Consider the following 25,071-nt stretch of genomic DNA (forward strand, 5'->3'; position numbering starts at 1 on the left):
CACCACTCTGTCTGTGGGCATAGCGTTTTACTGCTTTTGAGTAAAATGGATTCGTGTTTCTAAGCAAGCAGCAGGGTCCGTCAAGGGGATTATAACGTGATGGCCCCAGTAACAATGTATGGAAGTTCCAGGTGCCCATCACCCTCACCACCTTCTGTCACTAAGGTCTGTTCAGTCTTATTGACACTAACACGTGGGAAGTGATAGATCACTGCCGTTGTAAAATGGACCGACCTCATGGCTATTGATGTGGATAATATTTTTATATGCTTTGCTGACTAATTTACATCTATTTTTATAATGAGCTTTTTTTTCTGTCAGTGTTTGTTTTTTTGAGACAGAATGTTGCCATGTCGCCAAGGCTAGCCCTAAACTGAAAATCATCCACCTCAGAGTACATGCTGGGATTACAGCAGTGTAACCACCATATCCAGCTGGTGGATCATCTTCGGGCTATATATTTGTAAGTCTCCTTAATATGTTTGAATATCAATTCTTTATGAGACAATCTACTGAAATAGTCAAAACCATAACTTTAGGTCTGTTCCTTGCCTGGAAATATAGGAAATCAGAGCGAAACTAAAAACAAGGCATGAAGGGAGGTGCTGGGCCTGCCTTTTATTTCAGTTTCAACTTTTGCTTTGTTTCTATAAAATTGATCCCACAAATGGGTCTTTCTGTCACAAGAAGATTCCAGATGGGTCCCAAGGCCAGGAATCTTTGTACAAGCTGGTGATGGGGTCAGAAGACGGTTTTAGGTGGGGAAAAGAGGCTCAGAGGTCTGGCACCTTGGGACTACGTCCTAAGGCAAAGGTAAAATTTATCGTCACCTGTGTTCAGTGTTTCTACACTCTGCCTCCTATCTTCTCACCCCTCTACCCTCTTCTACCTACAAAAGCAGGCTGACGCTGAAGGCCACTATGTGGCCTGAAGGAGGAGGGTTGCCAGAGCCAACTGTTGAACATCTGACTTCAGGGGCTACTTCCCTGGCCTACAGCTCTTCAACTGGCAGCTGATTCATTCCTTTTCCTAGTTTCCTGAAACAGCCAGAGAGCTCAGTCTGACCTTTATGTATTCAAAATTTCCTGGGGATAGTCTCTTTCAGGAGTATTTTAAGTCCTCAAGGAACATTCTTTTACTGGTTTCTTTTCCACTTCTTTCTAGGGTCCACGGTTGGCTTACAACAGAAGCTCATTTTGTCCTTTTGCTCCTAATTTCACCTTACCTTACTGCTAACGAGCAAGGTCACTTTCCACCTGTACATTACGCTCTTCTGTGGTTTCTTGCTGGTCCTGAGAGTGAGCTCGGCCTAACCATCACCTGGTACCATAGCTCTGAAACACCTTTGATCCTGAGAGTGGCTCAGCCCCACCATCACCCGGGTACCACAGCTCAGCCCCATCATCACTTGGGTACCACAGCTCTGAAATGCCCTTGTCAGCCCCCCAAACTACTCAAGTAAGTTCCCGATCACTCTTCAGAAAACACCCTACACCTCAAAAGCTTCACAATATGCCAGGCACAGAGAATCACCCCAAAACTTGGGGTGGTGGAGGTGGGAGTGGGGGTGCATCTACTCTCACAGAGACAAGACTGAGAAGTAGAACCTGCACTGGAAATGAACTTGGTGATTTAACTAAATTTGGAGAGGATTTGGCTAAGCTTAAAGTAGAGCCTGAACCAAACAAAACAGAGTAGATAGAAGGCTCCCAAGTGCACTCAGCTTTTAGACGGCCTGTTTTGTTGTTTTCTTCCACTCAATTAGCTCCTCATCAACTCCCAGACTGCTTAGCGACCCCAGTGGCCCTGGGGCCTCTGTCTTCTTCACTCGCTTGATTCAGAGTTTTCAGATATGATAACTAAGTCCAATGTGTGGCTGAAGAAGGAGGCCCTTCTCAAGGGGCCTGAAGAATGATGGCCTCTTTGAGAGATATTTTGGAAAGAATATTGTTCTAAAAATTGTCTGTTCTAGAGATACCCAGAAGGGAATTAGATAAACAGCTAAAACTTCATTTTTTAAAGAGAAGATAAGAAGGGAGAAAAGAAGCCCAAGACTTTCCGACCAGAATTGAGTCACGAAGATCAATATTGTGCTGCTAAACCGCTGGTGGACAGGAGTTATCCTGTTCCCATACAGTCCTCCCATGCTCAGTTTCCGATGTGTTTAGGTTGGAAGAACCTGTTAACTCTCTTCTGCAAGTATTTTATTCTCCACCTGTCTAAATAAAAAAAAATATCTTCCTCTTTCCTTCTCTTCCCTTTCTTTACTCCTTTTCTTTAAAAAATAATCATAAATTAATGTGATGGTTTGAATGAGAATGGTCCCCATAGGCTCATATATTTAAATGCTTGGTTCTCAGTACATGGGACTGTTTGGGAAGGATTGGGAGGTGCGGCCTTGTTGAAGGAGGTGTGTCCCTGGGGGTGGGCGCTAAAGTTTCCAAAAGCCCAGGCTATTCCCAGTTAGCTCTCTCTGTCTCATGCTTGTGGATCAGGATACAGGTCCTCAGCTACTGCTCTACTGCCAAGAGCCTGCCTCCCTGCCGTCCACCATGCTCCCCACTCTGATGGTCACAGATTCACCCTCTGAAACTGTATTACTTTCTTACACAAGTTGCCTTGGTCATGGCATCCTGGCAAAGCAATAGAAAAGTAACTAAGAAAAACAGGTGTTTTGGGTTTGTTTTGGGTTTTTTTACTTGAACTTTTAAAATCAATATGTTCTTTGACTAGGTCAATAAATAATTGTTTATGGCCTTGTGTAACTACTAGGCCTAATTTATCACTGTAGAATAGTATGCTTAACTTTTTACAATAGGGTATTTTGTAGGCCAATGGAAAATATTTAGTTTTCAATTTTTTCATTTTAAGAAATGTCAAGTCTTTCTCCCAAGGTGTTTTTTCCAACATATATTCGTTGCTCATTCTGTACCTGGCAGAGCGTGAGAGCTGGGCATTCTTTTGTCCTGGGCAAGCCACATTCCTAGCTGTAGACTGTCTGTCTGGTGCCACTGCATCTTTACTAGGGCACAAAGGCACACAGCATTGAACCTTGATGAGATCATCTGAGCTCCAGACCTAAGCGTCCAACAAGAATCTCTGATAATCTACTGAAAATGGTGGCTCTTGGGAAGTTGTTTGTCTGGATGAATACTAGTGAGGGCTTTTGAATTTTTATTTTCATTTATTCTTTTGAAGGAAGATGTTAGGGGAACCTCACGATGATTCTGATATGAGCTGAACAAAAACTTTAGAGGCGACTCTTAAATAAATGTTTTGAAGGAGGCTGATTCACTGTATTCATTATGTGACCCCTTCTCATAAGTATGCTTAGAAAATGCCACCAAGAAGAAAAACTTTAAAATATGTCTTCAAATAGATCTTATTGGGAGGGGTTAGTCAGTATTCAATCCTTTGTAGTTTCGCAGTGTAGCAAGGTAAGAAGAGATGAAGCTAAGTGGGGCAATGAGGTCCTTGGGTGGCATGGCCCACTGTGGCCGTGGAGGGTTACAGCAGTGTCCCTGGAGAGGTGTGCCCACTGAGCACCACAGAGTCCTGATGACTGAGGCCAACGTTTCAAACATCTACAAGCCTGACAGTGACATGCAAATTAAAGTCTCTCTATTTTCATAAGTTGTAGGACTATGCAAACAAACAAACAAACAAAAAAACGGAAAGAAAGAAGAAAAACAAAGGAAGAGAAAGAGAGGGAGGCTATCACATAAGTTAGAAAATAAAGTCAGTATATTAAAAGCACCTAGCTCAGGGGAGACAAAGCAACACAAAGCTAGATAAGTTAGGGCACGAGGTCACTGATACACTGGGAGACGCCAGTCTCAAGCAGGACACATTCTCACCATGGGCAAGTGAACAGGGCTTGGCTAGCTCGAGTCCCTTTCTCAGAGGGCAGTGAAGACAGTGATACTCAGAGGTCATGCTTTTCTAGAATGAACTGGGAATGCATCTCACACAGATGAGAAATCTCTGGTTTTCCAGATACAGGAGAGAACAGTGACGGACATACTAAAATATTTTCAAGAATTTGGAATGAAACAGTCCCCCACCCCCCATTTTCTAATTTTCTAGTTTTCTCAGGAGACAGTCAAGAACAAAAGTAAAAATTGTCAGATATTTTGATTCAGTAAAACAATGAAATCCTGATTTTTCTTCCTTCTCCTCAATCCTCTTTTCCTGAGATCTGGAGATTTTCTAGCTGAGATTGGAAGGCGTCCTCCAGGGATGCCAAATTCTGGCCACCGATCGGCCTTCTCATTGGGTATAAACTCATGGGAAAAATACTGTTTGCAGCCCGGCTGGACCAGGTGTTGCCCATTCTGTATCTCCACACACTGTGCCTCCCTATCATAGACTCAGCATGCTGATGATTCTGTCCACGTGTTTCTCCCAACTTGCCCCCTCAAAGTTCTGGTAAATGTCCACTGAGCTGAATTGCTATGCAGGAGAATAGCCAAGAGAACAATCACATTCAAACCTAAGACATTACCATGTACACACTGAATTATCTGAGAAGTCAAGATCAACAGTAAGGTACAGCCAGCTTTCCCTCCTCTGGGCAGAAGCTTCCTCTTGTAATGAAACCTTCCCAGGTTCTGCCTGGTTCCCACTCATCCTCATACAAACCTGGTAACTTAGAGGTGATTGCTCTGTTCCTTAGTAGGGTTAATAGTTCATATAACTTTCAAGTTCATTAAGCAAGCTTTGCAATTGTAGACTGAGAGATATTTTGAAAGACTCTATCTGTGGTCCACACTTTCACAAAATTACTTAGAGTCTATATTTTTGGTGTTATTTTGAGTACTCCTCCAAGCTGTGCATGCTCCCCTCAAGGAAGGCCACAGTCTGATCAGAGGACAAGTCTCCCTCTACAAACATGCATCTATACACATTATCTGCACACATATTTTATCAGGCCGGTGAGAAGTCTGCCACATTTCTCCAGAGTCTCACCAGCAGATTGGTGATCACGAGGCAGTTGGCCTTGTGTGGTACAGAGCAGGAGAGGGCTGCTTAGAGAAGGCAGCAGCCACACTCAACCCCGAGAGGCTGCCCGTGGCACAGCTGCTCATTGTTGTCAGTGTTCTTCAAGTTATTGCTCTTTTCGTGCCCCCATTAAATGAATGTATCTATCGTCTAGTTTACACGAAAGCAACCATGCATGGAGACACATGGCTTAGCAGATTCCCTGCAAAGAAAATGCTGTTTGGAGAAAATCCAAATCATGAAAGCAAAAAAGCACTGAACTTTCTGTCAGCTACATTATGGGCTAAAGAGACAATGACAATCAAATCAGATCTGTTAAACAAGCAAAACATAATTGGAAACTATCAGAGGACTACTTGAAATCTGAAATCACAGAACCTCATGAAAAAGTTAACCCACATCCAAGGTTACTATACAGTTTTGGGATTACTAGTCAATTACTGAACATTTTTATAATTAAAAAACTTCTGTGTGTGTGTGTGTGTGTGTGTGTGTGTAGAGGGGGCTATACCTTCAAAAACATTTTATTAGAAATGTGAATAATCAAAAAAATTGAGACTACTGGCTTATTTCTATTTCTAAACATTTATTTCTGATTATTCTAGTTGTAGAAAGCTTAGAAATGCAAGAAAATATCAAAGATAAAATAATTTTTCCAAGTCCTTGCCACCACGAAATATACATTATTGGCTCTCTCCTGTCAAGATGAACTCATATGAATGCCTTTCACAGAGGGGCTGAGTCTATAGACTTTACAGGGCTGCCCTCTGGGTCTCTGTCTATCTTCTGAGACAAACAGCCCAAGAAGGTATGTCAGGAATGCAGCCACATCCTGGTACAGAGCCTAACAAACCTGGAACTAGTTTCATTTCCATAGTGGGCACATTATGATCTCATTCCAGATGATAATGTGAAAGCCACATGTGCCACATGACTGGACAGAAAAGACAGGGCAGCGGTGTGTGCTTTCCGAACGTTTAAGTTAATTAGCGCATCTCAGCCGTCAGTGTGATATGGCTGAGGAGTCATGCTTAGATGGCCCAGATGTCAGGGTAGTGGACCTGCTCCACTTCCAGTAATCCCTAGAAACTTGGACTGTGTCCACCAAATGCCTTCCTTTAGGAACAAAACCAGAACTGCACTGTCCCGGCTTGTGTCAGTTCTGACGTGGCTCTTTTCACAGAAACCACCCTCAGATTCACACTCCGAAGCTTCTCCAGGAATGAGTTCCTATCCCCACACTGAGGCACAGTTGGTACTTGAGACAATCTCATCGCCCTTAAAAATCCCTTATGACCATCCGACTCGAGGCAGAGCTTCCCATAGGTCTGCAGGATTTTCATTTCTATCTAGGATTGGATGCAGCAGCTCCCTCCAGCTTTCTACCTGCTCCCAGGTATAGACCAGACCCTCTGACACTTGATGTCATATTTCATGTCAATAGATGCAAAACCAAACTACTATTTTTATCCTTTCATTTTATCAGCTCCTCATGCTATTTGCCCACCACATACCAAGTGTTTTAAGGTGCTGTTCCATACTAGGGGAAGGGATCTTGTATGTAGAATAACTAAAGAATACAGATTCTGTAAATGAAATAAAAACCCCTCTACCAACATTTGAGTTGATCCTAACTTTAATGTATTTGACTTGCATTTCTTTAAAAGGCTATTCTCTACATATGCTAAGGATTGTCTTTCTTCTTGGAGCTGCCGACTTCATGGCTACTGTGTGACATCCACTAACGCCGGGCCTGCGTGCATCAGCTAAGGCGGCTGCCTAACTTGAAAACCTTCGCTCATGGAACCAGGGAGCCCGGTGACGTTCCTTTAAGAACCCCACACCCAACCGTGCAGTCGTTTAGGAACCAAGCAAGATGTAATGAACAGTGACAAAAAGCTGCCCAGTGAAGCGGCCCACACCAGGAAGTGAGCAAAGAGGGCTCTGCTCAGCAGTCAGGATGGAGGGGACTCATGGGATGTGAGTCCTGTGAATTCTAAAGTGACGTCCAATACACAATCCCTCAGGTTTCTTCACGCTACCTACCACTCTGCAGATGCAGCAGTGGCATCGGCCGTCATCCTCCCCGCCCCTCCCTTCCCGTCTTCTCTCCTGCTTCCCCGTACCTCGATGGTGTACTGCTCGAAGATGCGCAGCTGCAGGAAGATGTCCAGCTTGATCTTCCGCTCGTGGAACAGTTCTTCCATCTGCACCTGAGCATCATCCAGCTGCTGGAGGACAGACTCGATATGGCTGATAGAGCTCGTGTGGGGCGTCTTGTTGTTGGACACAGCTGAGTCCCTGTGGCAGAGCATGGGAAGAAGAGAGAGAGGGGGCCTTGCTGTGTTAAAAGTGATGGAGGAGCAGGGTGGTTCTCCACACCTGGGCAAAGGGGATGCAAATCAGGTTAGTCTTTTAACAGACACTCAGAGGGCCAATGTGGCCTGACACCATCTTCTTAGCAGGAAAACCAGAGATGAATGAATTCACCCTTTTTCGAATTCATACTTTTATTTCCAAGATTTGCTGCTCTCCTATCCTCAAAGGGATAGAAGGAAATAAACTGAGAGAAAGGTCATAAAACATCAGAAAAATAGAATGACTCCATATACATGGCTAGTCTAAGATACAGCTTTAACACACACACGCACACAACAGAAAACATAAAGGTAGACAAAGGAATTTGAAAAGCAAAACCAAAAACCTTCCTATTTCTACCTCACAGGACTGTTAAAATAAAATGGCATTATGGAAACCAAAATTATCCGCCTACTTCACAATGCTGTGCTTACACTGTGGGCTGGTGTTCTGAAACAGACTTCAAGCCACAGTTAGGGAAGCATAGGATCTAAAGCCTGTAAACACGGTTTAGGTTCCTGTGCTGACCTATCTAGGCTGCTGGCCTTGGGAAATCACCAACCCCAACCCCTTTTGACAAACGCACTTCATCTCTCCCTCCTCACCTTACATTTTTACCACGAAGTAGGAGTTGTGTGAACTGTGGCCAGGCACAAGCAATGAGCCTGAAAGAGCACAAGGAAGTGTCAAGGGTTTCCCTAGGGCATGGTCAACCTGGGAGGTAAGGCTAGATCACAGGGGCTGGGACAAGAATTTCAGAGAGGATGGGTTTTGGTTTGGCAGAAGGGAGGAGACTGTTCCCTCAGAGGCCCCTATAAAAGAAGTAGGGATACGAGATGAGACACATTGCAGAGTGGAACCAGGTTACAAAGAGATGGACTTGTTTAGGAAAATGACTTTGGAGGTGGTGAGACCACCAAAGAGACACTTAAAGGAAAGTTATGGAGCTTATGAAATGTAAATTCTGTAGAACCCAGAATCCAGAACTTTAAAATGTGAAAAGAATCTGCACACATTCACCGTGTGACGCTTTGTTTCTTACGCAGCGTAGGAGGTGGATGGACAAAGGAGAAAGCCACAGTGTAAAATTCTCTCCGTAGCGGTCCTGAAGGCCAGGCACTTTTAGTTTGGGCGTGTCTCAGAAGCAGCAGGGCCTGAGCACACACTATCTGTTCGTGAAGCTCCTAAGGGCTCTTATCATGTCAAGTGGCTCTTCCTATGCCACTCAGAGCGCTCCTAGGCCGACCTCCTATCCTGCTCCTGGTGCATCAGAGCCGGAAACGGGCACAGTTTCTGTCTCCACTACTGTGTAAATACTCCAGTCATAAAAAGAACCTGAGGCGTGGCTAACAATGTTCACCGTGAATTTGCCGAACGTCTTGCTATTGGGAGGATCAGGCTGTTCTCTCAGACACTCCCTCATACGGTCTCCCAGAAGGAAGACAACGATTTCTACCCTGGTGTACACCAACTGCACGGAGTCATACTAGGAATCACAGAGATGATCCACAGCTGCCTCAGAACTCTAAGGAAGCGTGTCAGAAACACAGAAGACACAGAGAAGCCATGCTCCCGAGGTAGATGAGAGACCCTGCCTGCGTCCTCTGAGCTCCACTCATGTCATACTCTTTGAAAGTTCAGGTTTCATGGCGGGAAGGATAAGACAGAGTCAGGCAGTGGACAAAAGGATGTTACTGGGCTAGGCGAGAGTCAGGCCAGCGGATAAATGCGGCTGTCACTGGTGCTCTTGGACATGTGTATATGGTACTTGCTAAAAAAAAAATATCCATCAACTTAAACATTGTGGAGCCATTACCACTCACATCATGGCCTCCACTATCACTGTGCAGCCTTCAGCCCTAGGGCACTGTGCAAGACTAGCAGGTGGGAAGAACGTGTGGCTTCTGCAGGCTCAGCCCTACAGAATAAATCCAGCCAGCCAGTTTGTGAAGTGTTTCAAAGAGAAGACAAAACCATCATAGAATCCTACAGCTGGCAGAGAGTCCAGAGTACGTGCCTTAATTATACAAACGGGGCAGCCGAGACTCAGCAGGCTAAGTGACTGCCCACTAGTTAGACTTTTCGTTAAAAGCGAATGACAGTAGAGTTTCCTAGGTAGGCAGACAAAACCACCACGCATTATATATTCATAAAGGTGAACTGGGGGGAAGGCAAAGAGGCTTGTTAGTATGCAATAGGAAAATTTAGTACATCTCGTGTGCATGTTTAGAATAGAAATGATTAATTTCCAACAGGAAAAAAAAAACCTTGCCAGGGCCTCCTAAAGGTAATTTTTCATTGTTTATTTAATTGGACAATTGGTATGGTGGAAAAGCTTTCTCCAGTTGAAGTAATACCCTCAGGCCTGAGGGCTGGCCTGGGACTTGTTGATGAGATTATTTCTGTCTATAGCTGGCAGAGGTCCCAGCACTTGGCGATTTAGGGGCAGGAACAAGTCCCTGAGGGCAGGCATCATTAGCGCCATCAAACCTTATTTATGCAGCACCCGGGCATGGGACTGGTTGCTGAGGGCTCGCCTAAGGCTTAGTGACAGTTTATCTGAGGAGTCAGTGCCCTTGACAGGGACAGAAACTAGACTTGATGCCAGCAGAAAAAAATCAGTGGTGTGGGCAATCCCAGACAAACACGCAGCTTTCAACAGGGTTTTCCTGTTGTACTCATTTCTGTGTGCTAAAGTTGACAACGAGGGAGTTTCACTATCTAGACAGTAAGGGACAGTGAGAAGGGCATAGTGGACCTTTCCTCCATCCTTAGGAACTCAAAGCAAAGCGATGGGGCTACAGAATTCAGAGCTCAGCCCAAGATCAAAGGATAGATGTGAGGAGCAGGGGAGGCCCTGAGTGTGTGAAGGCCTGAGTGTGTGTGTGTTTTTGGCATGAGCTGGCCATATCAAGGACCATAGCCTCAAACCTGCGGGAAAATGACAAGGCCTCCCCACACCCTACAAGATGAGGCTCAAAGGGATGGTATTCTCTGGTCTGTGTGGATGGTGAAAATAAGTGCACAAAATGTCCACTGTAGATTTCTCCCCTTGGATATTTATGGTCTGGAGTCTGCTCCCCGATAGAGGCTGCTGCTACTGAGATTAACTAAACCTCTTTGATTCAGATGTATACCATAAACCCTGCCTCCTTGTTTAGCTGTCTGGAAGAACCCCACTTCTAAGTTGAACCGTATAAAATAAACACACTGAGCTTCCAGAGTGGCTGCTGAGACATCTCCATCAAAGACCCTAGTTCACTCGACCCCAGCTCCTTTTCTTCGTTCCCTTCATTCTCCATCCCTGGAGCTGTGCTGGATGCAGCAGCTGGATAACACTGCATTTACTAATGTGTATCTCTCTGCATGGCCAAATATGTCATTATTCTTAATGAAAATGCCATTCTTTTTATCGATTGCTGAATATCATCAAATAATACTCCGAAGCATTAGAACTTTCTTTGAACGCTTCGGTCTAAACTCAAGCTGGATGAGGTAAAGGCATCTGTAGGTCTTGCAGACAAAGCAATGGAAGCTCACACAAAGACCACAAAGCAGGCGGTGGTGGAGTCAAGACAGAGACAGAACTTATCTTGTATCTAGCCCGAGGTATTTCCCACCGGAAATCACTGCCCATGCTGACCTGGCCTCGGTGGGCTCCCCCAGGGAGGGAGGCGCTGACCTGAGCTGCTGTATCAGGTCTTCGCCTTCCTTGATGACATTGAGAGTGGCATCCAGGGTGGCGGTCTGCTGCTGCTGGAACTGCTTGATCAGTTCCTGGACCGCATCCACAGAGTCTGCACAGACGTCCTCCAACATCTCCTTCTGCAGGTCTTCCATCCATGTCCACAGCTGTGTGGGAGAGAGCAAAGACTCTACTCAGGGCTGAAGAGAGAGGTCATCCGGGGCGAGGGCAACGAAAACTGGAGAGGAGTCACATCCTAGACCAGGAGCCGCTGTCGTCATCAGCATACCTATGGGCCAGAGTGTGTTTCTACACTGATACTCGGTACCCATCTTTGCCAAGTTCACTTCTTGAGTATTGATATTGCTAAGGATGGGAAAACCAAATATTTTGGGGAAACCTGCAAGCCTGTTTGAGCAAATCAATAATTACTCATCTTTGAGAGACCAGGATGGATAGGAGACTGGAGTAGATGAACATTTTATCTTTTAGAAAAGAGCAAGTGGATGGTTCTGCACACTTCCTCCAGGCATCTAGAGACTTGCTTCCTGGAAATTGATCAAGATATTGTATAGAAATTGATCATATTGCAAATATGCAAAAGGATACCACCTGGTAAGAGCCAAGTAGAGATGAAGTGTAGCCTAACTCTTGTTCTTTTTACCATTGTTAGTTTATTTGGAAAGTTGGTAGTAAAGGTGCAGCTTCTCTGCATTTCAGTGAGAGTGTAAGACATTTCCACCTTCTATTCAAGATGCTGAGATGGGGTCAAGATGACATGAGCAGACAGACAACTTTAAAGAAGCCAAACCTAGTGTTTTGAATAAATGAGCCCAGAAGCAATGAAGGATCAGAGGAATTACTGAGAACTTATTCATTAATTGCTTGCTCACCTAGCAAAATGTGTTTTTTATTTCTAGACCTCTGGATCTAATGGAGCTGTATCATGGCCCATTGCTCCCTACTTGAATACATGGTCCCTGCTCTGTCCATTCTTTCTACTAGAACACACATGGTTCTAAACTAAAATCACTATACACAATGGGATGGGACTAATTTGGGAATCTCTGGGACCTCGTTAGGATAGAGAGGATAAGAGAGCCCTTTAGTGGTGAACGTAGGTCAACCTTAGTGGTTTAACCAGTGAAGCCAGAAATGGTCGGCCAGAGTTGCTGTCCTTCATGACTGTCAGGGTGCCAAAGAAAAGGGCAACCAAGAAAAGCTGGAGGGAAGGGGATAGCCAAGGAAGAAAAATGGGGAAGGGTGGGGTGACAATAGTGGTAATAAGGTTTGTGGATGAGTGGTTTACATTCTCCCTTCTCCCTGCTGATTGGCTGCTGGGTTGGTTGCATGTGGTGATCTTTCGGGATGCTGAAAGGTAGCATCATCTCCACAGGCAAGCTTCACCCTTAGCCACTTGGAAGGGATTGTTTTATTCTCTTTGTTCTGTTTAATTTCTGACACTAGCTTTAGTTTCTTATATAAATACCATGCCAGTTTGGTAGCTGTGATGGCAGATGACCTTGTTTCGCTCTTGAAACCATCATCCTTTCTGAAGACTCAACTGATGTAGTTTGAGTCCAGGAAAGGTGGGTCAACAAACGTGCACATATGTGTTTGTGATGTATGGGTTTCTATGAGAAACAAAGGGTGTACAGACTGATTTCACAAAGAAAGACACAAAATGAAGTGGGCATTTAATACAGCTGTCTAATTAAGAACTGATATCGTTACTCTGGTCATATTTAACTTAATACTCATTCTTATTACAAAAAAAAATCTAACAAATGATACTTTAAATGCCCAGGGATGACAATACTCCCATGGAAACACAGCAAGGAAAGAGAATTCTGTCTGGACAGCCTCTGCAGACAGATGACCTGGACTCCGAGGCCTTGTCTCAGGATGTGGTCTGGGACATTACTTCCTTCCCCAGCTCTCTAGACCAGCAACCTGCCTATTGCCCATGTGGACTGGGAAAAAGGAGATTCTTAAAGATTTGTATAATCTGTGCTGATCTCTGGGTGTATAAGAAGGACCCAAACATATTCCTGTCATCTCTCTTTATCAAGTAGTTCTTCTCTTTAAGTGACTATTAAAAATATGTGATTTGATATAGATGCAATACTCATAAAGTTCTCAGAAATAAAATTAAATTAAGAAAAATTAATAATAAAAGTTGTGATTTTTAAGGGGTGCCACAAATGCAAAGTGCTTGCTAACAGGATTATTCATGGTTGCATATTAAAAACAGAAATAGATATTAAGGATTTATTTTATAATTTATGTGTGTGCCCATGTTTCTGAGAATGTGGATGTGCATACAGATGCCCACAAAGGCTAGAAAAAGTTGTCAGATCTCTTAGAGCTGGAGCCACCCAATATGGGTGCTGAGAATCAAACTTGGGGTCTCTGAAAGAGCAACATGTCCTCTTAACTACCGAGACATCTTTCCAGTCTACAAGCATAATTCTTAAGAATCAAGCACAATGCCTTAAATTTCTTGATAGCCTTTATTATATGTGATCAAAATTGTGGTCATACTGGAGGGTTATATAATAATCTTCGGCCATGTGGGTTCTCAAATGGCCACGTAATACTTTATTACACTGGTTGTACTATGATTTGTTCAGCCAATCGTGCAGTGTGAAAGATTTATGTACGCTCTAATTATTCAAGACTGAATAACACTGTAATGAAATGAGCAGATGATTTTAGTCATCAGAATCCTGTGGTTGAAATAATTCACACAATAAGGACAATAGGATCTTTAAAAAAACCTTTAATCTGAGGAAGAAGTGAGATTAAATGTTATCTTTTTCATATCCCCTATTTCCTCTCTGATCCTAATTAGAGTAAACCTTTTGATGTGGGAAGCAGACAGAGGTAAAATTATGAACTTTGGTCTGCAGAGTCATAGGGACTCTAAGGTTAAGGTGGACATTCATTTCTCACACAGAAATCTCCCATAAATGGAGTTTCTATTCCATAAAGCTTATATCCCATGATAACATTCTATTATATGTCAGCACTAGGGCAAACCTTTAACAAATGATCAGAGGAAGAAAGGAAGAAAAGGGGGGAAGTAAGCTGGAAGGAGCTGGCCTTAGCAAAGCAGAGGGGACCTGCAAGAGCACCAGGGCTGCTCAGGGCCCCAGAGCAAAGCTGAGCAGGTGTTCCTTCAGTAACTATAATTCACAGAAGGAGGGAAGGAGGGGACAGCAGTGGCAAGCCAGGATCCTCTAAGAAATAAGTATACGAGTAGATGTTTGTCTTAGAGACAAGCAGGAGTCAAGGGTGAATGGCCCCGGCACCAAGGAAGGGGCTTACTTACAAGGTTTGTGAGGTGGCCAGTCTTGAGAGGCATAAATCAGCCTGGAGGATCGAACCCCAGGAGTCCTTCATCAGAACAGGGGAGCTTGTGCCCACCTATCCACCCACAATGCACGCTGCCTGCTAGGCAGGTCCTTAGGAAAGCTCCTGCTGGAGGTTCAGATTCCTCACCCCGCACCCTTTATTTTTATTGTCCAGAGAGACGAAATCAAAAAACTGGGGTGAATGAAAATGCGTGTGGCAGTATGGGTGTCCCTCTCTCTCCTGTTTCCTTGTTTTTGGTGAGACCACTAGGATCCTGTTGTCAAAGAACGCTAGCAGGTCTACATTTCTCAGTCATGACCTACTTCCTCATCAAGACCCTGTAAAGGAGGAGGAGGAAGAGGAAGAGGAGGAGGAGGAACAGAGGAGAGGTGGAGATGAGGAAGAAAAAGACAGCTACAGACTGTTTGCACATTAATTCACAAATCTGAAATCCAAAATGCTGTGAAGATGCCAAATCTCTCACACTGTCATTTCAGATTTTGGCATCTGGTATGTTGAGCAGGAGTTCAGAAGGTGCTTGAAGCCTCAGCTGTACTACTGAGACACTATATAACCTTAGACAAGTCTCTTCCTTAACATTCCTCATTTGAGATTATGGCTAATAAAATCTATAAGTTATCACGAAGATTATACAAGGTGATGTATTTGGCTAGTAGCAGGTATTTAACAACACCAGAGCCCAGTACACACTTACAATGTTTGTACTTACAATGAGTCAAACCTTAGATGAGGAAAATCACCTATAATACTTCAGGCTTACTTATGATTATTAATTATTATTATCAACATATAATGGGGAAGAGAAAAATGAAACAAACAGAAGGAGAATTTGGACTTATGGTAGAACTTAGAGCACCAAGTCTGTTTAAATTATTTCATAAAGAAGGGAATCTAGGGCTGGGGACACAAGAGACCTGCACAAGTTCAAGAAGCTTCCTAAGAGGATCTGGAACAGAATCCCAGTCTTCTGATTCCACTTACAGAAGCCAGGCCATGCAGCTAGATAGCGCTCCCAAGACGAGGTTGCCGCGGGGGTGGGGGTGGGTGGGGGGAGTATCACTGCCATGGGAACTGGTGGCAGACAGCCTCCAAACAGGCCACAACCCTGCTCTGGAGGAGTGTGACTCTCCTCATCCACACTCCATTGCTTTACCCAAAGGCTCTTAATGAGGAGGGCATCCTCATGCCTTTGATTTCTGAGATTGTCATTGAGAGTCAAGCAAGCTGACAACCAGGCAGGAAGTCCCGGATTAGAGTTAATCCCCTTGCTTTACAGACACTCATCTGAAAGTGACTGTGGGCCCCCTGGAGATGAAGCAGAGCCACCTTCTGTGAGCTCACCCGGCCTTGATCTACCCAGAGAATCTCAGTTTAGAAAACATTATCTTTGCATGCTTTTCCCTGATAGGCACTGCAACGACCCACAGTGGTTCTGACAAGTGTCAGAAGAGCCCATGGATTGGTGTTGGCTTCTTAACGCGCTTCCCAAACCAAAAAAAAAAAAAAAATCAACTTAATTAAGTGGGGTTACTTTTCTTCCTGAGCAGCAATCAAACCTTAATTAATGCCCTATTAAAATGAATTCCTAGGGGAACATAAACAAGAGTTCCTATGCCAAGGATGCTACCACACGAGATGCTAAATGGACCTCCTTCCTGTCCACTTACTCAGTGGCAGAGTGCCCCTTGGTAATCAGAAATGGAAAGCAATCACAGGCTTGCCACCTCCTCCTCCTAGGGGACCTCCACCCTGCCAAGCACTTTGCAGGCCCCCCACCCCAACCACTCCCCTCTCCTTTCTCCAAGTGATGAATGATTCTGTTTTGGAATTATCCAGATGATGCGAGGGACAACTCAGTCCCACTTCCCTTACTGCCCATCATCTCTGTTCCAGACAACGTAAACATCAATTTCAATACCCGCCTCCCTGACCCTGAGCCACAGACCCTAATGGCGAAGACTCAATGTTTTAAAGGATCTGTAAAACAGAGCTAGACAGATGGCTTGGTGGGTGGGAGTGTTTGCTTCCAAGCCTGATAACCTGAGTTTGAGCCCAGGACCCACGTGCTGGATGGAAAGAGTTAACTGGGGCAGGATGACCCCTGACCTCCATAGTTATGCAATGGTACACACAGTGTTCTACCCCCCCAATAACTGTAATAACATTTTTATTTTAAGAAACCTGTAATGTCAGAATATACTTGCAAAGTCGAAATGCTCCTTGCTGGTAGCAAGACACCTGATCAAAGTACCGCAATTGATTTCTGACAGGAAGAAGCAACGAAGAGAAACAGGTTATATGGTAGGACATTTTTGTTCTTATAGCTCCTCTTTCACCTCCTATTTCTATACCAAAGGTTTTGGAATTCCTTGAGCTGCGGGCAGAACGTTCCAGTTTAAGTCCCTAAAACCACCTGCCTCTATCGCTCTTCCTTCTCTAGAGAGGATGGGAGAGGATTTGGTAGTGACCTAAAAGCAGGTTATCAGACACAGAACGCTTAAAGGCTACTATCCCATAGCCTCTTAGGAAACTGGGTAGGAGTGCAGTCCACTTTCCCAGGAAGCCCAACTAACCCACCCACCCAGGGGGCAGCACAGCTTCTCACCCCTTACCTCTTTGGTGTGTGTGTGAAAGGAGACTGACATGTCCAGGAGAAGCTTCCGCTGCTCCACCCTGCGCACGAAGTCTTGGATGCGCACCTCCAGGTGTCGGGCTGCCTTGTAGATCTCCTCCGGATCACATTCCCCAGTCTGAGCCAGCTGCTCCGCTGCTTCTAGGAGCTTGTCCGCATTGGTGTATGTATTCTGCCAGCAACAACAGTGAGGCAAAGTCAACTTGCAGCCAGGGAAGAAGCTTCGCGCCTTCTCACAGCCCACCCTGGGACTCCCAGAAGAGTGGGCACAGAGGGCGGAGGGAGGCGCTGAGCCGACAGCTCCTCGATCTGGCACCACTCTGAGTGCGCGGAGCTGGCACCTCGCCTCCTAGCAAGCAAGGAGTGGGCTGCTACACACAGCGGGCACTGGTTAGGAGCCTTGCCTGCATCTGGGATGTCTCAGAGGTGCAGCGTTCCTAGAGATAAGAAGGGAGGCCTGTGAAAACCCCCATATCCCTTTTGCTCCTAATTCCCCTCACAGAGCCCCTTCATGGTCCTCACATCTCAGTCTGCTTCTGCCAGAGTCAGAAATAGCACATCCACAAGGATGCTCTGTGCTTCTGTATGAGAGCCATGAAAACACCAACTAGGAGGCTTGCTTTGCCCCCGCCCCCAGCTCCCCACCACTCTGCTGTTTATCTTTGGGAAAAGAACTAGCTCCTTGGAAGTAAGGGAAGCAGGCCACAGGCAGGGGGAGGAAATATAGATTAGCTCCTATGCGCCTGTGAAGGGTACATGCTTGCCGGCTGCTTAGCGAGGGAATCTGGTGGACTTGACTATCATGAGCTACTGTGTCCCATGCACACACAGGTGCACTCATGCCTCCGACACTGTCTGTACACAGGGTGGTATTCTCACAAGCGTTTAAAAAGACAAGCCACTTGCAATTATTGCTCATCACGACGGCAGCCAGAGCTTTTAAAGTAGTTATTACATTGTGTGTCATGAACACAACTCTTCCTCATTGGTTTACTCTTAATACCATTCTGACATCCAGTCTGTGACTCTGACACACATAAATTTACCCATCTCCCCCAGGTCGGCACACTGCCCTATGACCAGGAACTGGTGCTGACTGGCTATGAGGACCTAGAAGTAGAAGTCACCAGCAAATACAAGGTGAGTCGAGATTCAAAAGAGGCGACAGCCAAAACTGTACAGAACTGGTTTTGACTTCCCTGGGGATCTGAGTGTCAAGGGATGAATTATGGCCTAGAAACTAACGCCAAGGATGGCCCTCAGAAGGCTACTGACCCAGCCTCTCCACTGCTGAAAACACCAAGCTGGTGATTAGGAATTCCCAGAGAAGTCCCAAGACATTCTTAAGAAATACAGTTGGGGCAGCAATGGCCCAAGGCAAGCATTGTCCTAATGTCAGCCAGATAGGGTTCAAAGGAAAAATCATTTGTGCCAGCTAGGCAATTCATGAAAAAGCAACAACAAACAGACTAGCCTAATGTAAAGAAAGGGGCTCCTCTCCCCAAACCTAAAGAATGTTCACTCTAGACAGCAAATGAAAGAAGCCGTTCAGAGCCACTGGAGAAAGGCAGAGATGAGGGGGAGAGGTAAGGGAGGCCTCTGAGTTAGTGGACCAAGTCTAAAAAAATAGTTTCTTAGGGTGTTGGACACAATATCCAATCCAATAGACCTATATTTCTTGAGGAAGATTTTTTTCAAGAATTCTTAAATTCCTGCCTTGAACCCTAGAGAATCTCAGAAGTACAAAGAAACTTGAAGTTAGAACTCTACATTTAATCCACTAAATAACATTTTGTTGCAAAGCTCACAAAATAAATGTGTTTTTTTTTTTTTTTGCTTGTTTGTTGTTTTTGTTTGGTTTGGTTTGGTTTTCAGTAAGGATTTCTCTGTGTAGCTCTGGCTGTCCTGGAACTCACTTTTTAGACCAGGCTGGCCTCGAACTCAGAGATCTGCCTGACTCTGTCTCCCGAGTGCTGGAATTAAAGACATGAGCCACCACTGCCTGGCTGAAATAAGTGTGTTTATAAGTTGGATTTAAAACCAATAAGATGGGGAGAAGCAAAGCAAAGTGGAAGCACCTGTTTCATGTAGGGTGCCCAGTGCATCCTTGTTTGCAAAAGGTTTTACTGGTTTTAGCACAGACAGTTCTGGTCCCCAGAAACCTTCTAATTCTAGGGAAAAACAGGCCGGCTGGTCACTTTAATACTAGCAGCATTACAAGCATCCTAGGAGGACAGAAGCATGTGACATCTACTTCATTCTAGGAGAATAAAGTCACCGTGGAGAGAAACAGCACATAAACAAGGCACCAGCATAACAGATAACTGGGGGCTGGTGTTTCTTTTTTTTAATTGATTTTTATTAAGCTCTACATTTTTCTCTGCTCCCCTCCCTGCCTCTCCTCTCCCCTTCAACCCTCCTCCAAGGTCCCCATGCTCCCAATTTACTTGGGAGATCTTGTCTTTTTCTACTTCCCATGTAGATTAGATCTATGTAAATCTCTCTTAGTGTCTGCATTGTTGTCTAAGTTCTCTGGGATTGTGATTTGTGGGCTGGTTTTCTTTGCTTTATGTTTAAAAAGCACTTACGAATAAGTACATGTGATAATTGTCTTTCTGTGTCTGGGTTACCTCACTCAAAATAATGTTTTCTAGCTCCATCCATTTGCCTGCAAAATTCAAGCTGTTATTTTTTCTGCTGTGTAGTACTCCATTGTGTAAATGTACCACATTTTCCTTATCCATTCTTTGGTCGAGGGGCATTTAGTTTTTTTCCAGGTTCTGGCTATGACAAACAATGCTGCTATGAACATAGTTGAGCACATGTCTTTGTGGCACAATTTAGCATCCTTTGGATATATACCCAAAAGTGGTATTACTGGGTCTTGGTTGTTCCCTAATTTTCTGAGAAATCACCATACTGACATCCAAAGGGGCTGGACCAGCTTGCATTCCCACCAGCAATGCAGAAGTGTTTCCTTTAGCCCACAACCTCTCCAGCATAAGTTGTCATCAGTGGTTTTGATCTTGGCCATTCTTACAGGTGTAAGATAGAATCTCAGAGTTATTTTGATTCGCATTTCTCTGATGACTAAGGATGTTGAACATTTCCTTAAGTGTCTTTCAGCCATTTTAGATTCCTCTGTTGAGAGTTCTCTGTTTAGGTCTATACTTCATTTTTTATTGGATTATTTGCTCTTTTGCTGGCCAATTTCTTGAGTTCCTTGTATATTTTGGAGGTCAGCCCTCTGTCTGAAGGAGGGGGAGAGGCTGAAGTTTCTTGACAAGGTACAGGTGCTAAGACGAAGATGACTACCAAGTAAGGAGAAGAATGGCTAGGGTAAATAGGTGTTTTCACCTTGCCAAGAACTGTCCTAAAATCTTACACATAGTTCTCCTTTAATTCTCACGATAACTTGGGAATTAACCACAAGGAATTGCTGGTTAAGGGTACACAGCTTCAAAACAGTAGAACCAGCATTACCCTGCCCTGTCTTTCCCACAGTAGAGGCAGGCATTTGTGGATAGGTTATGGCTTGTCAAAAGAGGAGAAAGAAGGTCCAGAAACAAGACACTTTCTTCCTGCCTAGAGGACTGTATGTTTATCCTGTACCACAGCCATTATCACACAGTAAAGGAACCACGTGTGTCCAGGCCACCTTGTATTGTCATATGAACCCTGTAAAGGAGGGTTCTATATCTTATTCATCTTCAGCACCCTTAGACCAGACACTAGGTCTGGTCCACAGTGAGTATCTATCTACTAACTGTTTATGGAGTGGACAAGAATAGAGGCGTGTGAGTGTGGAATTGCCCAGATAGCCGAGTCAACCTAACTAAAATCGGCTGGGTCTGTGCCTAACCTTTTCCCCGACTATTACCTGAAAGAGCTTCTCAAATTCAACCCAGCAGATCTCCTGCCTACTTAAAAGAGTTTAGTGGTTTCCCATCCCCGTGGGACAGATGCCTTAGCATGGCATGTGGGGCCTTTCTTCATCCAACCCTGGTTTTCCCCTTCTGCGTTAATGCACATCACCCTCCTATAAACAATCTGTAGATAAACTGCTTGCCTTTCCAAAACCGCTGACAATGACCACTTGTGGTGGTAGCATCTATTTCTTCTGGTCGAGATGCACGTCCTTTGTTTTTCTACCTGACTGACTCTCACTCCCCTCTTAATACCCTGCCTCAGCATCACTTCCTCTAGGAAGTCCTCCCTTATACCTACTGTTTTTCTGGAGGCTGAAATACAAGTCCTTTTCTGGGCTTCTGAAAAAGTGATCTATACCGTCCCTCACTCCTATGGTACCTGCCATATTCTCCCTTGCTTAGGTCCAGATGATGTCTTCCATCTTTTTTTTTTATTACTTAGCACCAACAAAGTGTTCCATAAATATTAGTGAATAAATTAATAAATCAATCAATCCTCACCAATTCTAATATTCTACTCTGATCTCCATAAATTATCTGATATAAGACTTTACGTGTTAAAACCCATGTTTTGTTGTTCATTCTCAACTAGCTGATCCTATCACCTGGTTCATTCTTGAAATAAGAACCTGTTTAGAAGATATCAACTGAAATATTACCAAAGACATACACTGACCCGAAATCGGGACAAGTATTGACAAGAGACTTAAGCTTACCTTCTCATCAAGTCAACAATGGGTACTGCCCCGGGCCAGACTTGACCTCATTCTGACACAACTGTTGGCATGTATCAGTGCCCCAGTCTTAGAACCATGCCTTGGCCTTGAGCCCTTGCCTATGTTTCCCACCTGGCATGCCAAAAAGTCATTCAGGGCTGGGATTTTGATCTCTCAGCTGTTGGGTCTTTCATAGAGGGCTTCTGGTAGCCAGAGCCCCTGAGTCACAGATTTGGATCATTCAGTTGGTTACAGGCTCTTTTATTGCTCCCACTTCCTCTCTGCATCAGACAGGTAAAATAGTCCCCATAATTTAGCTCTTAAATCTATGTTCGGCTAACTCCTAGAGTCTTGCCTCGTTACCTTTTTGTTTGCTCCCTAGGGATGCAATGAAGCATTCTAGGCAATTTATCGACAACTACAGGAACTCCAGCAGCACAGACATTGCTTCCGATTTCTTGGGACAGGGCAGATACGCCTTTTAAAAGCAAGGGGTGGAAGAGATACTGGATGAAAACCTGTGTGTAATTAAGAGTCAGTTTCCTTGGTAATACAGAACTAGTTCTTTGGGAGGAGAAGGTACGAGGCCTAGAAGGACTTCTTTTTATTCAAAAGTACTAGTGCATCCTGGAACGCAGGCCAGGTGGAGGACCAGTAAGGGATACCTCCCTGACACTTCATGACTATTGGCCCCACAGCTGGAACCAACATGATTTGAAGGACAATACGCAAAGGAGTACATGCACCGAGGTGAAAGAAGCCACGGAAATATGGGCACTGGGAGAGCAGACTTGTTGATAAGTTTGATTATGAACTGTAACAATCAAGATCATGCCACAAACCTTACACTGGGATAGCGCTTTACAGATGAAAATAAAATCTGCTCCTTCTTTACCCTTTCTGGATGGATCAATCTCTGCACATGAAGGTACTTGAGGCTAAAAAAGAGATCACCAAAAGGGACTGGACAATGGTACCCAGGATTCACACAGGGCTAGGCATAGTCTCTGTTCCTACCACTCAGCCCTAAACCCTCTGGACTCACAGGATATTGGTACTCAGTAGGTCTTGCTTTGAACAGGTAAACTTACACACTGCTTTGGTCTTGCTTATCAAATTTTAAGGCTTAAAAGGATCAAACTTTTCCCAAGCCACTTAACTTCCCAGAGAACTTAAGAGATTTATAAAACTAAAAATACTCAGCAAAGGCCAAGGCAAATTTCACACTGTCTAGCATAGAAAAGAGGAAGAAAAAAGTCAGCAGGCCTGCAAAAAACAATGTGGAAAACAACCCATGTGAAGAAAAAAATACATCACTCAAAACAGACACAGAATTTACATATGTTAAAAATAGTAAAAAATGATAAATAAAAATAATCCGCTGTCCACGCATTTCACATATCCAGAACATAGAAGACAAGACATAGAGCAGTTTAACATTTTACTCTTAGTGACAGCAAAGGCACTGGGTCACATTAGCAGCAGATTAGACAACTGCAGAAGACAAACTTACTGAACTTGAAAACGTAACAGTAGAAACTATTGAAAAGTTGGGGAGATGGGCTCAGTGCAAGCATGAGGACCTGAGCTTAAGACCCAGGTAAAAATTTGGGTGTGGCAATGTGCATCTAAATACCCCAGTTCTGGGCAGCAGAGCCAGAAATAGTGCTGGGCCTCATTGACCAATCAGAAGCTCCAGATTCAATGTGAAATCCTGTCTTAAAAATAGAATGGAGAACATTGGAGGGGAACACACCCAATATTGACCTCTGGTCTCCACTTATGCACCCTCTCCTCAAATACCTCCCACTGCCATACACAGTCACTGCTGTGGAATATTCCTTTGCACTGTGTGAATGAATATATGTTGCTGTGTTTGGCTTAATTAAGAAGCTGGCTGGCTTCTTTATAAACAGTATAAGATTAAGAGGAGAGCTAAACTGAGAATGCTGGGAGGAAGAAGGGTGGAGTCAGAGAAATCACTAGCAAAAGCAGAGAGAAGAGCAAGCTGGACACGCCATACTACAAAAAAGTACCAAGCCATGTAGCAAAGCATAGATAAGAAATATGGGTTAATTTAAATGCAAGAGTTAGCTAGTAACAAGCCTGAGCTACTGGCTAGACATTTATAATTAACTTTAAGCCTCAAAGTGATCATTCAAACTGAAAACTCCACAGTGCAGCAGCGACGGGTGGGGGATTGAAGAAGTAAACAGGAGCATCTGTAGGAGCTTGGGACCAACTAGTGTGGTGTATGTAACAGTGGACAGAGTATCTCAGACAAGGTGGAAGGGTGAGAGGCAACATCTGAAATGTCTTCTGACCTCCACATGTGTAATTCAGCATGTACCTGTATCTACACATGAATGTGCATGTATACACACACACACACACACACGCACGCACCCACACATCATGCATACACACAAAAAATAAATAAAGGAAATTTTTCAGAAGAAAGAAAAATGGTGTTATATATGGGAAACTGTATTTATACCTTTATATCCAAGAATGAAGAGCACTGGTAATACTAACTACACTAATAAATGTGTCTTTTTACTACCACTTAAATATCTTTTGCTTATAATTCACTGTTAAAGCAAAAACAATTAGCAAACCAGTGTGGGATTTATAGTGTAAGTACATGTAAAATATCTGACAACAATAGCACAAAGTTCTAGAAGGTAATGGAAGCGTGCAATGTAAAAATGGCGTCACTTGTAAATAACTGTGATAAGTTAAAATCCTACCTACTCAAAGCAACTATTCAAAATGTTAGGAAGCTAACAAAGAAGATAACATCCATCATCGAAAATATTCAATTCATCCAAGCAAAAGGCAAAACTGAGGAGGGAAAGGCAACATGATCACCAATAATAGACATAACCAAATGGAATAAAAAACAAGATAAGAGACTTAAACCCACATTAAGTACCAACTGTCAAAATACCATAGCCTAAAACAGAACTGTCATGCTGGATAAAACAATCAAGTCCCTTCAATCAGGTTCAGTGTGTTTGGACTGATATTGAGGTCTTTCACCCACTTGGACTTGAGTTTTGTGCATGGTGATAGATATGGGTCTATTTTCATTCTTCTACAGATTGACATCCAGTTTTGCCAGCACAATTTGTTGAAGATGCTCTCTTTTCTCCATTGTATACTTTTAGCTCCTTTATCGAAAATCAGGTGTTCATATGTTTGTGGGTTAAAGTCAGAGTCTTCTATTCGATTCCATTGGTCGACTTCTCTGTTTTTATGCCAATACCAAGCTGTTTTCAATACTGTAGCTCTGTAATAGAGTTTGAAGTCAGGGATGGTAATGCCTCCAGACGTTCCTTTATTGTATAAGATTGTTTTGGCTATCCTGGG

General features: G+C 44.0%; 1 protein-coding gene and 1 long non-coding RNA gene across 14 annotated transcripts in view; one reads left to right on the forward strand and one right to left on the reverse strand.

The window, feature by feature from the left end:
- The window catches only part of Kalrn (kalirin RhoGEF kinase), a 603,131-nt gene that overhangs the window by 269,739 nt on the left and 308,321 nt on the right, over nt 1–25,071 (reverse strand). For 10 of the 13 annotated variants that reach the window (XM_050159713.1, XM_050159712.1, XM_050159715.1 and 7 more), the window contains exons 11-13: nt 17,035–17,226; nt 11,003–11,211; nt 7,128–7,302 (exon numbers count right to left, since the gene is read on the reverse strand). In XM_050159713.1, the coding sequence (XP_050015670.1) occupies nt 7,128–7,302; nt 11,003–11,211; nt 17,035–17,226 (576 nt within the window). The remainder of the gene's footprint in view (nt 1–7,127; nt 7,303–11,002; nt 11,212–17,034; nt 17,227–25,071) is intronic. The other 3 variants (XM_050159714.1, XM_050159724.1, XM_050159723.1) reach the window with 1 other exon arrangement.
- The window catches only part of LOC126512158 (uncharacterized), a 20,555-nt gene continuing 12,117 nt past the window's right edge, over nt 16,634–25,071 (forward strand). The window contains exons 1-2 of the long non-coding RNA XR_007594934.1: nt 16,634–16,723; nt 18,114–18,194. This is a non-coding gene — a long non-coding RNA (uncharacterized lncRNA). The remainder of the gene's footprint in view (nt 16,724–18,113; nt 18,195–25,071) is intronic.

This window comes from Alexandromys fortis, unplaced genomic scaffold (assembly GCF_014885135.2).
Source record: "Alexandromys fortis isolate MF-2015 unplaced genomic scaffold, M_Fortis_MF-2015_v1.1 scaffold_119, whole genome shotgun sequence".
Taxonomy (NCBI): domain Eukaryota; kingdom Metazoa; phylum Chordata; class Mammalia; order Rodentia; family Cricetidae; genus Alexandromys; species Alexandromys fortis.